The sequence below is a fragment of the Rhinoraja longicauda genome, chromosome 14 (genome assembly GCF_053455715.1).
Source record: "Rhinoraja longicauda isolate Sanriku21f chromosome 14, sRhiLon1.1, whole genome shotgun sequence".
Classification (NCBI taxonomy): domain Eukaryota; kingdom Metazoa; phylum Chordata; class Chondrichthyes; order Rajiformes; family Arhynchobatidae; genus Rhinoraja; species Rhinoraja longicauda.
The window spans coordinates 42,563,189-42,579,368 of NC_135966.1; the positions used below are offsets into that span (position 1 = coordinate 42,563,189).

The 16,180-nt window shown below is 48.6% G+C and overlaps 1 protein-coding gene across 1 annotated transcript; it reads left to right on the plus strand.

Annotated features, from left to right (window-relative positions):
- Positions 1-1,426: 1,426 nt before the first annotated feature.
- Positions 1,427-3,552, plus strand: LOC144599941 (15-hydroxyprostaglandin dehydrogenase [NAD(+)]-like). Its single transcript, XM_078411214.1, has 3 exons — positions 1,427-1,500; positions 2,597-2,736; positions 3,348-3,552. The coding sequence occupies exons 1-3, from the start codon at positions 1,435-1,437 to the stop codon at positions 3,478-3,480; spliced, it is 339 nt and encodes a 112-aa protein (XP_078267340.1). The 5' UTR covers positions 1,427-1,434; the 3' UTR covers positions 3,481-3,552.
- The last annotated feature ends 12,628 nt before the right edge of the window (positions 3,553-16,180 follow it).

The following is a 16,180-nucleotide window of genomic DNA, read 5'->3' on the forward strand; positions in this document are numbered from 1 at the left end:
CCTGCAACCAAAGGAGGTGCAATTCTCCCGCCCCTCCATCCAGAATCCAGGGCGGCCCTTCCAGGTCAGGCAGAGATTCACCCGCACCTTTACCACCCTGTGAAAAACTTTGTATTGTATGTTATCCAGGCCAATCATACTATACATGAGTATATCAGTAGAGCAACAGAGATAAGAAATAGTGCAGAATATCAGAGAAGGTGCAAGGAAAAAAGTGCAAGAGCAGCAAAGAGGTAGATTGAAAGATCATGAATTCATCCCTTCCATAAAAGAGGTCCTTTCAGGAATCTCCAAACAGCAGGCAAGAGTGTTCCTGAACCTGGTGGTATGTGCTTTCAAGTTTTTGCATCTTCTGCTTGATGGGGGAGGGGAGAAGAGAGAATGACCAGAGTGTGTATGGTCCTTAATTATGTTACTTTCCTGAGGCAGCGTGCAGATGGAGTCAATGTTGGGGAGTCTGGTCTGTGTGATGGAGTGGGCTGCAGACCTATTGCCATACCAGGCTGTGATGCATCTTGATCGGGTGCTTGCTTTGGTGCATCATTAATACTGGGAAAAGTCATTGAAGACATGCTGAATATCCTTAGCCTTCATAAGTTAAAGGAGCAGAATTAGGCCATTCAGCCCATCAAGTCTACTCCACCTTCAATCATGGCTGATCTATCTTTCCCTCTCAACCTCATTCTCCTGCCCTCTCCCCATAACCCCTAACACCCATACTAAGCCTTATGAGAAAGTGGAGGTGTTGATGTACTTTCTTTGCAATTGGTGTCAATGTGGTTAAACCATGACAAATTATTAATATTTACACCTGGAACGTTGATGTTTTGACCATCTCCAATGTTGACACTGACTGGGATAGGCACACCACCCCGCTTCCTGAGGTTGACTACCAGTTCGTTCATTCTGCTGACATTGTCTTGACACCATGGTACTAACTTCTCTATCTGCTTCCTCTACTCCATCTTATCATTGATTGAGGTCCAACCCACTGTGGTGGTGTTATCTGTAAATGGACGGAGTTAAATTTGGCTGCATCGTAGTAAATGTATAGCAAGGGGCTGAGAACACAGCTTTGCGTGGCATCAGTGTTGGAAATTATTGTCGAGGATGTTTCGTTGCCCACCCTTAATGTTTGCCGTCAGGAAGTCAAGGATTTATTTCTAGATTCCAGCATCTGAGTCTCATTTGTTCTGTTTGTGGCCAGTGTTGGTGTCCAGAGTTGTATCTGGTGCCAGTGTTGGGGTCGTGCCTGGTGGCACTGCACAGGGGTGGTGCCCACAAACTGTGTCACTGCTTGTTGGCAGCTCCTTGTGGTTGAGGCTCACTGTCATTGGTGGCCCTCAGTGCTGGGGTTGACTGGGTGCTGGGAGTGTTACAATCCAGGCTGTACCTGAATCTCTCTCTGTCCTGCACCAAACAGCATTTTACCCGATGGAAGGTGGTCCAGTTTACACGGCCACCAAGTGTGGAGTGGTGGGACACACACAAGCCCTCTCTGTAAGTATTACAGTACGTGAACCCCTCCACCCCCCCCCCCCCCCCCCTACCCCCAGCTTCTGCTGCTGGTCGGTGAGCAATGGGAGTCAACACTTCTGGGAAAGCTCTGGCCATGCAATAAGCTCCAAAACTGAGGGAGGAGGAGGTATGGGAGTTTGGTGAGGACTCCCTCACCCAGCAATACTAACAATGAACAGAATCTGACCTTAGAGCCTCGACATCAAAAGCACAAAACAGCTTTGGCATCAGCAAATTAAAACTGTGTGGCTGTGAGTGTGTGTGTGAATGTGGGTGTAGCTGTGGGTGTGGGTGTGGGTGTGGGTGTGGGTGTGAGTGTGAGTGTGTGCGCCTGGCTGTGTGGGTGTGGGTGTGAGTGTGTGTGTGAATGTGGGTGTAGCTGTGGGTGTGGGTGTGGCTGTGAGTGTGTGCGCCTGGCTGTGTGGGTGTGGGTGTGGGTGTGAGTGTGTGTGTGAATGTGGGTGTAGCTGTGGGTGTGGGTGTGGCTGTGAGTGTGTGCGCCTGGCTGTGTGGGTGTGGGTGTGGGTGTGAGTGTGTGTGTGAATGTGGGTGTAGCTGTGGGTGTGGGTGTGAGTGTGTGCGCCTGGCTGTGTGGGTGTGGGGGGAGGGGAGCAGGGAGTAGAGGGGGGATCTGGGAGTAGAGGAGGAGGCGAGCTGGGAGTAGTGGGTGGAGCTGGGAGTAGTGGGGGAGGGGAGGGGAGATGGAAGGGGTGAAGGACAGATAGAAGGGCTTGTTTCCATGCTGTATGATTCGATGACTCCCGCCATTTGACTTTGCAACACCTCACACTTCTGGATTACAATCCGGACATTTCCCCACCCAAACTTCCAACTGATCTTTATTTTTCTTGTATTCATTCGAGGGGTTTGGACTACAGGGAGATGTGTGGAAATGTGATTGATGGTGTTGCTCTGAGAACCAGCATAGGTTTGATGGACCAAATAGCTTCCTGTGTTGTGAGGAATTATGATTTCTGTTGACTGATAGAGTAGGCATGTGGCCAGACAGCCTTCTGCTTTCACGTTGTCACCCTTTAGTAGCAGAGCATTTGTGACAGTGCAGGACCTCTGGTTTCAGCTGGACTGCATGAAGAATCATGGTGTTCGGGTAAACGCAATGTGCCCCTCTCTGGTTGACACTCGGCTTGTGAGGGGTCTGGAAGGAAGTGGAAGCAAGGTCATGGATAATTTGATTGGAATGTTGGGGACACTTCTGCGGTGAGTATGGAAACCGGTGTGGAGGCTGGAGGATTCTCATCCCCTCCCTGACATTCATATGGAGTGGTCACCAGGCTGGCGTGTGAACATTCACTTCTCTAACTTCAAGTAACCCTTACTTTCCTTCTCTCTCTGTCCCTAGTTCTCCAACTCGTTTCACTGTCCTGATTAATTTTATTGATTTTACGCCAATTTGTCAACCCCCCCCCCTCCCCCCCCCCTCAGCTAACAATGAACCATTCCACATTTCCTTGAGCATCGTCTGCTTTGATCTGTCGTTTTCACACCTTACCCCTCCATATCTCTAGTTTCCCTCTCTCCTGACTCTCAGTCTGAAGAAGGGTCTCGACACAAAGCGTCACCCATTCCTTCTCTCCAGAGATGCTGCCTGGCCCGCTGAGTTACTGCAGCATTTTGCATCTTTTGGCGTTGTACTGGATGAGTTCCCTTCTCCGCTGGTGACAGAATGGGTTCCAATGGGCTGGAGTTGACCCCAAGTGCTGAAGGTCGGATCTGGACCATCTCCAGGCTGATGAGCAGCCTTGACCTGTAGGGTTGACAGGGACATTCTCACCTGACCAAATGTTTGGCAATCCTCTTTGTTGATCCAGGCCTTGCCAGATTGCAGAGGGATTCTTGGAGCTGGTCCTGGATCAGAGCAGGAACGGGACGGTGATGAAGATGTTCCACGATGGCAGGATTGAGTATGAAGACCCAGCTAGAGCTCAGCCAGCACAGGCCTGAAACCCACAGAGATCCAAGGAGCTCGGGCACTGTGCTGCCCAGGCTTGGCAATAAAACCCTTTGTTTGCTGACGGTTTGCTGATGCTCTCCGTGGTTTTACATTGATAGTGGTGGAATGTGTGGAGGGGGAGGGATCCAACCATCCACATGATACAGAGATAAGGAGTCGGAATTTGAATTCTGTTGCACAATAGAATGCTGGTGCATCTCAGGGGGTCAGGCAGCGTCCGTGGGGGGAATGGACAGGCAACGTCTCGGGTCGGCTTTCAGTTCAGTTAATCAGTTTAGTTTATTATTAAGTGAAAAGCTTTTATTGCGAGCAGAAAGAAAATACATGAATACAATCTGGGCCATACAGTGTACAGTGTATTACAGTACATTTACAAAACAATACAAGGGAATAACGTTTAGTGCAAGGTAAAGCCAGCAAAGTCCAATCAAGGATAGTCCGAGGGTCACCAAAGAGGTAGATAATTGTTCAGCACTGATCTCTGGTTGTGGTAGGATGATTCAGTTGTCTGATCACAGCTGCTCCTCATCTGGACTGAAAGAGTAGAAGTGGAGATGGCCAGTGGAGGGAGGGCTGGGGCAAGCCATAGGTGGACCCAGGAGATGAGGGGGTGAAGGAAGGGGAGGGAAGGAAGGGGAGGGAAGGGTGGAAACAGAGCAGAGGCTGGGAGATGAAGGCTGGAGGCAACAAAGGGCTGCGTCTGATGCAATCTGATGAGAAAGGAAACCAAGGTAGGTGGGGAACAGAGCTGGGAGTGGAGGGGAGCTGGGAGTAGAGGGGGAGGGGAGCTGGGAGTAGAGGGGGAGGGGAGCTGGGAGTAGAGGGGGAGGGGAGCTGGGAGTAGAGGGGGAGGGGAGCTGGGAGTAGAGGGGGAGGGGAGCTGGGAGTAGAGGGGGAGGGGAGCTGGGAGTAGAGGGGGAGGGGAGCTGGGAGTAGAGGGGGAGGGAAGCTGGGAGTAGAGGGGGAGGGGAGCTGGGAGTAGAGGGGGAGTTTTAGGAGAGGATGGATGGGTTGGTACTGCGACTTCACTGGAGAGGAGGTGGCTGAGGATTATTAAGTCAGGAAGGGCAGAGATATGGTGAATAGTCCCAATCTTTTCCCCAGAGAAGGGAAGTTTGCGTTTGTTCTTTACTGAGCACCCTAGTCTACAACTCAAAGGTATGAACATTGAATTATTCAGTTTCACAGAATCCAGTTCAGATGATAAAAAGCTGGGTGGTAGTGTGAACTGTGAGGAAGATGCTATGAGGTTGCAGGGTGACTTGGACAGGTTGTGTGAGTGGGCGGATGCATGGCAGATGCAGTTTAATGTGGATAACATAACATAACATAACATAACAACACTTTATTGTCACTCGGCACAACACCGAGCGAAATTTCAGCAGTCACACAAAACACAGCAAAAAAGAAAAGAACACAGGACACCCGACCCCAACACAAACATCCATCACAGTGACTCCAAACACCCCCTCACTGTGATGGAGGCAACAAAACTTCCCCTCTCTTCCCCCCGCACCCACGGACAGGCAGCTCGACCCCTACCGAGGCAAACGACACGCACAGCCCCCGCAAGGGGATGGAAGGCCCCCCGACCGAGCCGCCCCGGGCACCGAAACGTCCCGTGGCCACACCGGGCGATGTTAAGTCCAGCGGCCAAGCCGCACCGGGCACTGAAACGTCCAGCGGCCGAGCCGCACCGGGCACTGAAACGTCCCGCGGCCGAGCCGCACCGGGCACTGAAACGTCCCGCGGCCGCACCGGGCGATGTTAAGTCCAGCGGCCGAGCCGCACCGGGCACTGAACGTCCCGCGGCCGCACTGGGCGATGTTAAGTCCAGCGGCCGAGCCGCACCGGGCACTGAACGTCCCGCGGCCGAGCCGCGCTGGCGATGTTAAGTCCAGCGGCCAAGCCGCGCCGGGCACTGAAACGTCCCGCGGCCGTACCGGGCGATGTTAAGTCCAGTGGCCGAGCCGCACCAGGCACTGAAACGTCCCGCGGCCGAGCCGCACCGGCGATGTTAAGGCCCGCAGCCGAGCCGCACCGGGCGATGGAAGGCCCCGCGGGCGAGCTGCGCCCCGGGGAAGAGACCTAATAAAAGAAAGGTTTCCCCCCGCCCCACCCCACCCCACACCCCCACCACACATACACAGCCAAAAACAGAAACAAAAACCATCCCAACACCGAGTGTGAGGTTATCCACTTTGGTGGTAAGAATAGGAAGGCAGAGTATTATCTGATGGTGTCAAGTTAGGAACAGGGGATGTACAACGAGATCTGGGTGTCCTAGTGCATCAGTCACTGAAAGGAAGCATGCAGGTACAGCAGGCAGTGAAGAAAGCCAATGGAATGTTGGCCTTCATAACAAGAGGAGTTGAGTATAGGAGCAAAGAGGTCCTTCTGCAGTTGTACAGGGCCCTAGTGAGACCACACCTGGAATACTGTGTGCAGTTTTGGTCTCCAAATTTGAGGAAGGATATTCTTGCTATTGAGGGCGTGCAGCGTAGGTTTACTAGGTTAATTCCCGGAATGGCGGGATTTTCATATGTTGAAAGACTGGAGCGACTAGGCTTGTATACACTGGAATTTAGAAGGATGAGAGGAGATCTTATCGAAACGTATAAGTTATTAAGGGGTTGGACACGTTAGAGGCAGGAAACATGTTCCCAATGTTGGGGGAGTCCAGAACAAGGGGCCATAGTTTAAGAATAAGGAGTAGGCCATTTAGAACTGAGATGAGGAAAAACTTTTTCAGTCAGAGAGTTGTGAATCTGTGGAATTCTCTGCCTCAGAAGGCAGTGGAGGCCAATTCTCTGAATGCATTCAAGAGAGAGCTGGATAGAGCTCTTAAGGATAGTGGAGTCAGGGGGTATGGGGAGAAGGCAGGAACGGGGTACGGATTGAGAATGATCAGCCATGATCACATTGAATGGCGGTGCTGGCTCAAAGGGCCGAATGGCCTCCTCCTGCACCTATTGTCTATCTCTGCCTTACAAATATCCATTGACTTGGCCTCCACAGCCTTCTGTGGCAATGAATTCCACAGATTCACCACCCTCTGACTAAAGAAATTCCTCCTCATCTCCTTCCTAAAGGAACGTCCTTTAATTCTGAGGCTATGACCTCTGGCCCCAGACTCTCCACTAGTGGAAACATCCTCTCCACATCCACTCTATCCAGGCCTTTCACTATTCGGTAAGTATCAATGAAGTCCCCCTCGTCCTTCTAAACTCCAGAGAGTACAAGCCGAGTGCTATCAAACGCTCATCATATTTGTAAATAGCTGTGGTCCCAGTACCGAGCCTTGCGGTTCTCCACTGGTCACTGCCTGCCATTCTGAAAGGGACCCATTTATCCCCACTCTTTGCTTTCTGTCTGTCAACCAATTTTCTATCCATGTCAGTACCCTACCTCCAATATCATGTGCTCTAATTTTGCCCTATGTGTCAAAGGCTTTCTGAAAGTTAAGATACACCACATCCACCGGCTCTCCCCTGTCAATTTTCCTGGTTACATCCTCAAAGAATTCCAGAAGATTAGTCAAGCATGATTTCCCCTTCGTAAATCCATGCTGGCTCGGAACAATCCTGTTACTACTATCCAAATGCTCCGCAATTTCGTCTTTTATAATTGACTCCAGCATCTGCCCCACCACTGATGTATCATATCATATCATATATATACAGCCGGAAACAGGCCTTCTCGGCCCACCAAGTCCGTGCCGCCCAGTGATCCCCGTACATTAACACTATCCTACACCCACTAGGGACAATTTTTACATTTACCCAGCCAATTAACCTACATACCTGTACGTCTTTGGAGGTACAAATTATAGACTAACTGGTCTATAATTTCCCGTTTTCTCTCTCCCTCCTTTCTTAAAACGTGGGACAACATTAGCTACCCTCCAATCCACAGGAACTGATCCTGAATCTATAGAACATTGGATAGATAGATTATTGATTAGTAGGGGAGAAGGCAGGAGAAAGGGGTTAGGTGGGAGAGATAGATCAGCCTTGAATGGCAGAGTAGGCTTGATGGGCCAAATGGCCTAATTCTGCTCCTATCTCTTGTGTAACATCCTGGTAACAACCTTGAATTTATTTTGTGCACCCTTTCATGTTTAATGACACCCTTCCTAATGCATGGCAACCAGAAATGTACAGAGTACCCCAATGTGGCCTTATCAACATGTGGTACAGCTGTACCTGTTGCCCACTCCTGCAGTAGAGGATATTACCAGGTGCACAAATACAGTGAGGTCCAGATAATGCAACGCCTCACATACAACTGAATTAAACTCCATTGCCATTCCTCAGTCCATTGCTCCAGTTAATCAAGACCCTTTTGTAATTGTAGATAACCTTCTTCACTGTCCAACTTCTCAGCCAATGAGCAAAAACAAACTGCTGGAGGAACTTGGCAGACCAGTCAGCATCTGTGGAGGGAAATAAACATAACATTTCAGGTCAGGACCTTTCCTCAGTGACCAAAGGTGATCTGCAAAGAACTGTGCTCGGTGCTTTCCTGTTTGTTATTTAATTTAAGGAGTTGGTTGTAAACTAAATTGGACACACAATGCTGGAGTAACTCAGCGGGACAGGCAGCATCTCCCTAGAGAAGGAATGGGTGACGTTTTGGGTCGAGACCCTTCTTCAGACTCGGGTCTTCATCCGAAACATCACCCATTCCTTCTCTTCACAGATGTTGCCACAACATTTTGTGTCTATCTGCATCTTTGGAAGTAAGAATAGAAAGGCAGATTATTATCTGAATGGTGTCAAGTTAGGAGGAGGGGGAGTTCAACGAGATCTGGGTGTCCTAGTGCATCAGTCAATGAAAGGAAGCATGCAGGTTCAGCAGGCAGTGAAGAAAGCCAATGGAATGTTGGCCTTCGTAACAAGAGGAGTTGAGTATAGGAGCAAAGAGGTCCTTCTACAGTTGTACCGGGCCCTGGTGAGACCGCACCTGGAGTACTGTGTGCAGTTTTGGTCTCCAAATTTGAGGAAGGATATTCTTGCTATGGTGGGCGTGCAGCGTAGGTTCACTAGGTTAATTCCCGGAATGGCGGGACTGTCGTATGTTGAAAGGCTGGAGCGATTGGGCTTGTATACACTGGAATTTAGAAGGATGAGGGGGGATCTTATTGAAACATATAAGATAATTAGGGGATTGGACACATTAGAGGCAGATAACATGTTCCCAATGTTGGGGGAGTCCAGAACAAGGGGCCACAGTTTGAGAATAAGGGGTAGGCCATTTAGAACGGAGATGAGGAAGAACTTTTTCAGTCAGAGGGTGGTGAAGGTGTGGAATTCTCTGCCTCAGAAGGCAGTGGAGGCCAGTTCGTTGGATGCTTTCAAGAGAGAGCTGGATAGAGCTCTTAAGGATAGCGGAGTGAGGGGGTATGGGGAGAAGGCAGGAACGGGGTACTGATTGAGAGTGATCAGCCATGATCGCATTGAATGGCGGTGCTGGCTCGAAGGGCTGAATGGCCTACTCCTGCACCTATTGTCTATTGTCTATTGTCTATCTGCAGTTCCTCCCTACACATAAAAGAAATTGGTATTCCAAATGGTTAATTACTGTCACATTTACCAAGATACAGTGTAAAACTTTTGTTTGCTTGCTATCCAGTTAAGTCAAATCAGACAATACATGAGCAAATTAAGCCAGTAACAAGAAGTGGGTATAATGAGTAAATTTGCAGATGCAAAAACATTCAAGGTGCTGTTGACAGTGAGGGGAAGTGTTTTAGGATAAAGGTCAGTTTGTAAAATTGGCAGAACAACCGGAGATGAAATGTAACCCTGATAAGAGTGGTATAGAGTCGAACAAACCCCGTACAGACAGCACCTGTAGTCAGGATCAACCTGAGTCTCTGGCACTGTAAGGCAGCAACTCTGCCACTGCGCCCTCGTGATGGTGATGCACTTTGGGAAAACTAATAAGGGTTAGGACATAGATAGTAATGGGAGGTGCATTGAGGAACAGGGGGTTCTGGTGAACAACACAGTTCTTAAAGTCACTGCAGAGGTAGATAATATGGTGAAGGCTTCAGGGACGCGTGCCTTCGTTGGCTAGGGCTGGGGGCTTCAGAACAGGAAGCAAACAGTCAGCTTGCAAAGCCTTTATCCCACAGCTGGTGTGCAGTTTCAGTCACCACGTTACAGGAAGGGTGTGATCACAAAGGAGAGGATGCAGAGAAGATTCCCGGGATTTTACCTGGGTTGTGGTGATATGTTTTAGGAGAACTATTATGGCAAGGACGTAGCAGGGGTGGGGTCTTGATGTGAAGGGGGCTGCACGGTAGATAAGATGCTGGAGAAGGCAGATGGTATTCTGTCTTTCATCATGTGGAGCCGATATGAATTGGATGTTGCTCTGAAACATTGGCTGGGCTGGGGAACTGTGTACAGCTCTGGTGTACAATTCTATGGGGAACTGTGTGCAGCTCTAGGTACAGCTCAGTGTATACTCCTAGGGTGGGGTGCTGTGTACAGCCCGGGGTACAATTCTATGGGGAAATGTGTACAGCTCTGGTGTACACTCTTAGGCTGGGGAACTGTGTACAGCTCTGGTGTACACTCCTAGGGTGAGGTGCTGTGTATAGCCTGGTGTACAATTGTACGGGCAACTGTGTACAGCTCTAGTGTATACTCCTAGGGTGGGGTGCTGTGTACAGCCCGGGGTACAATTCTATGGGGAAATGTGTACAGCTCTGGTATACACTCTTAGGCTGGGGAACTGTGTACAGCTCTAGTGTACACTCCTAGGGTGAGGAGCTGTGTGTCGCCTGGTGTACAATTCTACAGGCAACTGTGTACAGCTCTGGTGTGCACTCCTAGGCTAGGAAACAGGGTACAGCTCTGGTCAACACACTGAGGAGGGATGGGGTTCACCACAATGTTGCCTGGGATGTAACTTTCCAGTTAAATGCAGTGACTTGATCATCTGTATTTGCTTTGATGGAGTTGGGTTTACTGTCATCTGCATGAGAACAGTGAGATACAGATACAGTGAGAAGCTTCTTTGCAGCAGTATCACGGGCATCACAGACTCAGCCAACACACAACAACATAAATCATACAAATGTTACACATAACATTTCTAAAAGAAAGAGGACTATGCGAAAATTAAGATATTAGCGCAAGATGCTGTCTGGCCCGCTGAGTTACTCCAGCTTTTTGTGTCTATCTTCGGTTTAAACCAGCGTCTGCAGTTCCTTCATATACATTAAAAATAGCCAAGTCCATAATTGTGCAAATGGTGGTCAATAGTCAATAGTCAATAGTGGTTTATTTGTCACATACACATAAATGTGTAGTGAAATGAAACATTACCCGCAGTTGAACAATAAGACCAATAAGAATAATCAATAAAAATGCAATAACACATACAATCACAAACTAACACCAAACAAAAAGAAACATCCATCACAGTGAGTCTCCTCCAATCCCTCCTCACTGTGATGGAAGGCCACAATGTATTTTTCTCTTCCCTGCCGTCTTGTCCCGCGGTCAGGCTGTTGGAGTTGCCACGTCGGGGCGGTCGGGGCTCCTGATATTGAAGCCCCCGCTGGGCGGTGAAAATCCCGCGGCCTATGGTCTGTGGTGTTCTGTTGAGCTCGGGGGAGAAAACCCCTGATAGCTAAGGAAAGGGCAGATAGTGAGAACGGTTTTGGCACAGCAGAGAAATGCAATGTGAGAGGTGGGGGATTGCGTAGGGAGTGGAGGACATTTTTCTCATCTAGAGAGTGGTGGGAAGTTTGATTGCACTGCTGGTGGTGGTGTGGAAGGAGAAGCTCAATATTTAATAGCACTTCGACGAGGACCTGAAATGCCAAGGCATAGAAAGCTGAGTCAAGTGCTGGTAAATGGGATTAGTATCGATGAGCTCAATGCTGGCATAGAAACAGCGGGCCAATGGGCCTGCTTTCATGCTGCGTGACTCTTTCAGCAGAGGGGAACTAAGCTAGTGGGGAGAATGGATTAATTGGTTCAAACATCCAGTGGATGATGATAAGGAAATGTTGAATGTAGAACCATTCTATATTTCCTTACCATCATTTGCATCGTTTTCACACCTTACCCTTCCATAGCGCTAGACTCCCTCTCCCCTGACTCTCAGTCTGAGGAAGGGTCTCGATTTGAAACGTCACCCATTCCATTCCCTCCAGAGATGCTGCCTGTCCCACTGAGTTACTCCAGCACTTTGTGTCTTCTCTTATCAGCATCTGCAGTTCCTTTCCTACACATCCAGTGGATGATGTGAATACAAGGTATCTCATTCTAGATTAATTCTGGAGTTAAAGATGCAGGACATGTCCGCCAGGGGTGGGTGCAGGGTGGAGGCAAGGAGCTGCAGATGCTGGTTTATAGGGTGTCTGAGACTGGGTGGACGGAGCCAATATACACTTCACCAGGAGATGGCAGCAAATGCACACCTTCCTCTGGAGCTGCCGCTCGGATTCTGAACTCAACACAGCGACATCTGCAACACAGTTTGGTCCCCCTCATATTAGAGGCAGTCCAGAAGAGATCACTGGGCTAACTCCACGGGTCAAAGGATAGTGGTCAGAGAAGCTGACAAAGCAGAGATGTGCGGTTCTAGTCGCCCAGCTACAGGAAAGACATTATTAAGTTGGAAAGGGTACAGAAGAGATTCACCAGGATGTTGCAGGGGAGAGGCTGGGACCTGTCTCTTTGCAGTGTAGGAGGCAGAGGGGTGACCTTATTGAGGTGTACAAGAACATGAGGGGCATGGATAAAGTGAATGCTCACAGGCTTTTTCCCAGTGCCGAGGATTCTAAACCTAGAAACACAGAGTTACGGTGAGAGGGGAGAGATTTAAGAGGGACCCACAGAGGCAACGTTTTCACTTAGAGGATAGTCCATACCTGGAACAAGCTGCCAGATGAAGCTGTGGCATCGAAGGACAGTTAAACGGATGTATGGATGGAAGGGTTTGGTGGCTATGGGCCAAACGCAGGAAACAAGAAGCCGTGGACCAATTAAACGTCAGTTTTAGGGAAAATACTGAATTATAAAGTTGCATTTAGACAGACAAATGAGCAGGCAGGAAATGCAGGCATACAGACCACATGCTGGCATATGGGATTGGCATCATGGTTAGCACAGACACGGAAGGCCGAAGGGTCTGTACCTGTGCTGTGCTATTCTCTGTATCCCGAGCACTAAAAGAGCTGGGCATAAAACCAGTGCGTGCTTTGGTTGTCTTATTCTAAGATTTTGTAGATTGTGGTGCAATATCTGCAGATTCGAGGCTGGTAAATGTAACCTCACTGTTTAAAAAGGGAGGGAAAGCGGAAACAGGGAACCGTGGAGTAGTTAATCTAACGTCAGTTGGAGGATAAACACTAGAGTTTATGATAAAGTACGCAATAAATAAAATGGGACATGTTGAAAATATCAACAGCATTCAACAAATCCAACATGAATTGATGAAAGCAATTCAAAGTTGGGTTGACTGTCACCTGCAGAAGCACGGTGAGTTACAGATACAGGACGACCTCGCTTGTATCGGCAACACAGACCCAGACAACATACAACACCAAATTACACACACATCAAACACAAATGACACAAAATGTCTAAAAGAAAGAACAGTGTTCAAAGGAAACATCAGTGCAAAATATAAATAGAAACACAACACGTCCCTGGTAGTGCCGAGGTGGGATTAGGGCTGTGTGCGTCGGTTCAGGCAGGAACGTAGTTACTGATGAACCTGGAGCCGTGGGAAAATGAGAGGGGACTTCACTGAAACAGTCAAAATATCTGGTGGGCTCAGAGGCATAAATATGGAAGGATAGACACAAAAAGCTGGAGTAACTCAGCGGGTCAGACGTCTGAAGAAGGGTCTCGACCCAAAACGTCACCTATTCCTTTTCTCCAGAGATGCCGTCTGACCCGCTGAGTTACTCCAGCTTTTTTTTGTGTCTATCTTCGGTTTAAACCAGCATCTGCAGTTCCTTCCTACACCAATACGAAAAGACGTTTCCCCGACTGAGGAGTCAAGAACTTCTCAAAATAAGAGTAGTCCACCGAGGACTGAAATATGATGAAAGGTCGTCACTCACAGGTACGACCTCCCAGAGGGAATGGAGACTCTCTGATTGCATTCAGAGCTGAGATTTCTGGATATTAGGAGAGTCGAAGGATATGAGGGGCATTGCCGGGAAATAGTGCGGTGCAGATCCGCCATCACCTTGCTGACTGACTGGCAGACCGGTTTGTGCAACGGTCATTCACTCCTGCTCCCATTTCTTAGGTTGTTGTGGGGAAAACGGTACCCCAGCGGTGATGGGAGTCTGGCACTCTCTGTCTAGTGGAGTGGTAGAGGCAAGCATCCTCATCATAGTTAAACGGGACTTAGAGCTTCTTCTTATCGTGTCCACACATGCTAGATATTGTGTTTCAGCCAAAACTGAGCACAACCCTTAGCAATATCATTGTTCTCTGGGAGGTCCTCAGCTTTGCATTCATGCTCCAATAGAGGACATCTCAATAGGTGCTCCAAAGTTTGTGGTTCAGTGCCCCACATTTGCAGATGGCGCCTTCAGTGTCTATATAACCCCACTTTTTGAGAGTCGCTTTACAGCGACCAGTACCAGCTCTCAGTCTGTTGAGGCATTTCCATTCAGCCCAGCTTGATTTGGCCCCGGGAGTAAGTTCTTCTTTGGCACTTATGGACATGTATGTCGCTGATGGGAGATTGGCTAGTCCCTCTTCCCATAATGCAACTCTAATGTACTCTAACTCTTCCCATAATGCAACATAATGTACCGTCAGCTTCAACATTTAGTTCAACTTGGTTGAGGAAGCTTTTCCTGAGGACTTAGATATATGTACTTGAAGAGCTGTCCTCAGCAGGATTCCAGACCCATGGCTCAAAGTGGGGTTAGACGGAGCTCTGATCCACTGACACAAACATGTCACCAGATACTCAGTCGTCATCTCCAGGTGTACATTAGGGAGCATACTGACTGGGTGCATCCCGTCTGGGTGAATGACCCAATGTCAAGGAACGAAGGAGGCCGCAGGACATGTAGACACTACCTGCTCCATCACGGGCACTGAGCTCCCCACCACCAAAGGGATCTACAGGAAATGTTGCCTCAATAAGGCAGCTAATATCATCAAAGACTCACACCACCCTGGCCACATTCTTTCCTCCCTGCTACCATTGGCAGACAAGAAACCATGACCTCCAGGTTCAAGAACAGCTTCCTCCAGCATCCATCAGGCTCCTGAACCGCCCTGCACAACCCGAACCATAACCCAACCTCAGCACTGAATCACCCGGACTTTACACATGGTTGCACTGTGAACCTTGGCTCGTGCTATTATGATGTAGTTGCCAGGTATAACTGATAGTTTATAATATATTTATTTGTAGTGTTGTTGCATTACTGTGCCTGTAAAGCTGCAGCAAGTGAGAATTCCATTGTTACAGTCCGTGTGAATGAAACACTTTTGAAACTTGGCTCTTGAGATAAAGGGCCGAATCTATTCCTGTGTTATACTCTTACTCGCCATGGTCCAGAAGGCTATGTGCTTATTGCAAGTGAATGGGATTGGCATAGATGCAATGGTTGGCGTGGACATGGTGGGCTAAAGGGTCTGTTTCTGTGCTGGACAAGCTAAGACAATTATGTTATTGGAGAGATGTGTGAGGAATATCCTTCTGCTAGGGAAGGACCAGGGCCAGCTTGGTGCTGGTGCGCAGCACATGTGCTGCGACCAGTTTCGAACAAGCAGATCACTCTATGGGAAGTAGTTTGATTGGTTTTGGAATTGATCAGGATTCTGATGTTAGCCTGGCCTTGGAAGCGTGGCTTTCAGCACGGCTCCGATACCTCCAGCCACTTGCCTTCTTGCACATAGTTTGGAGGCACTGACAAAGTAAAGATGTTAGCTATTAGGCCCTGACCTATGACCCCCACACATTATTAAATCTGTTTCAACAGGACTTTCCTTCCTCTGTTTCAATGGTGACAGAAGGCCCCAGTTTGAGATAAGCGTTGGAGTGCAGCAGGCACCCAGGCACAGGCATTATCAATCTCCCTGGCCAGCTCCACGTCAGCCCACAGATAACAGGCTGGTTTGTGGACAGGTATTGTAGGAAGGCCGTGCATTTGTAGCGATTGTGAGCTGCAGGCTGACTGAAGGATTTCTCCACATCTCATCTGTTTTGTCTTAGAGCTCCTAGTAACTGCTGGGCATGTTGCTTTAATGCGATTATAATGACAGTAATGGTTTGCTTGAATTGATGTTTGTGTTTTTTATGAGGTGTTGCTGAGGTTGAGGCCAGCAGTGGCTGTAAACCCTCAACGGAATGTTAATTGGCTGAAGATGTGGCCAATCCAGACCAGCATGAAATGCTCCTTTTAAATGCACAATTTGTGCTGTTTGTGCCGGGGACCGGGGCTCCAGTAACGCTGGCCTCAGCAAAATGCCCCTTGCTGCAACCAGCCTGACTTCCTGGCTTGTGTTTATATAGCAATCATTAGTATTCCTGTTCAATCACTGCCATGGACTTTATGAATGAAAAGCAAATAAAATACACAGTTCCAGAAGAATTCTGCACTGGTCATTGTGTAAATCTCACAGTAGTTCAATCTGCTTTGCTTCTTATTTGTTGCGATTGAGCATTTTAATATTGAACATATTA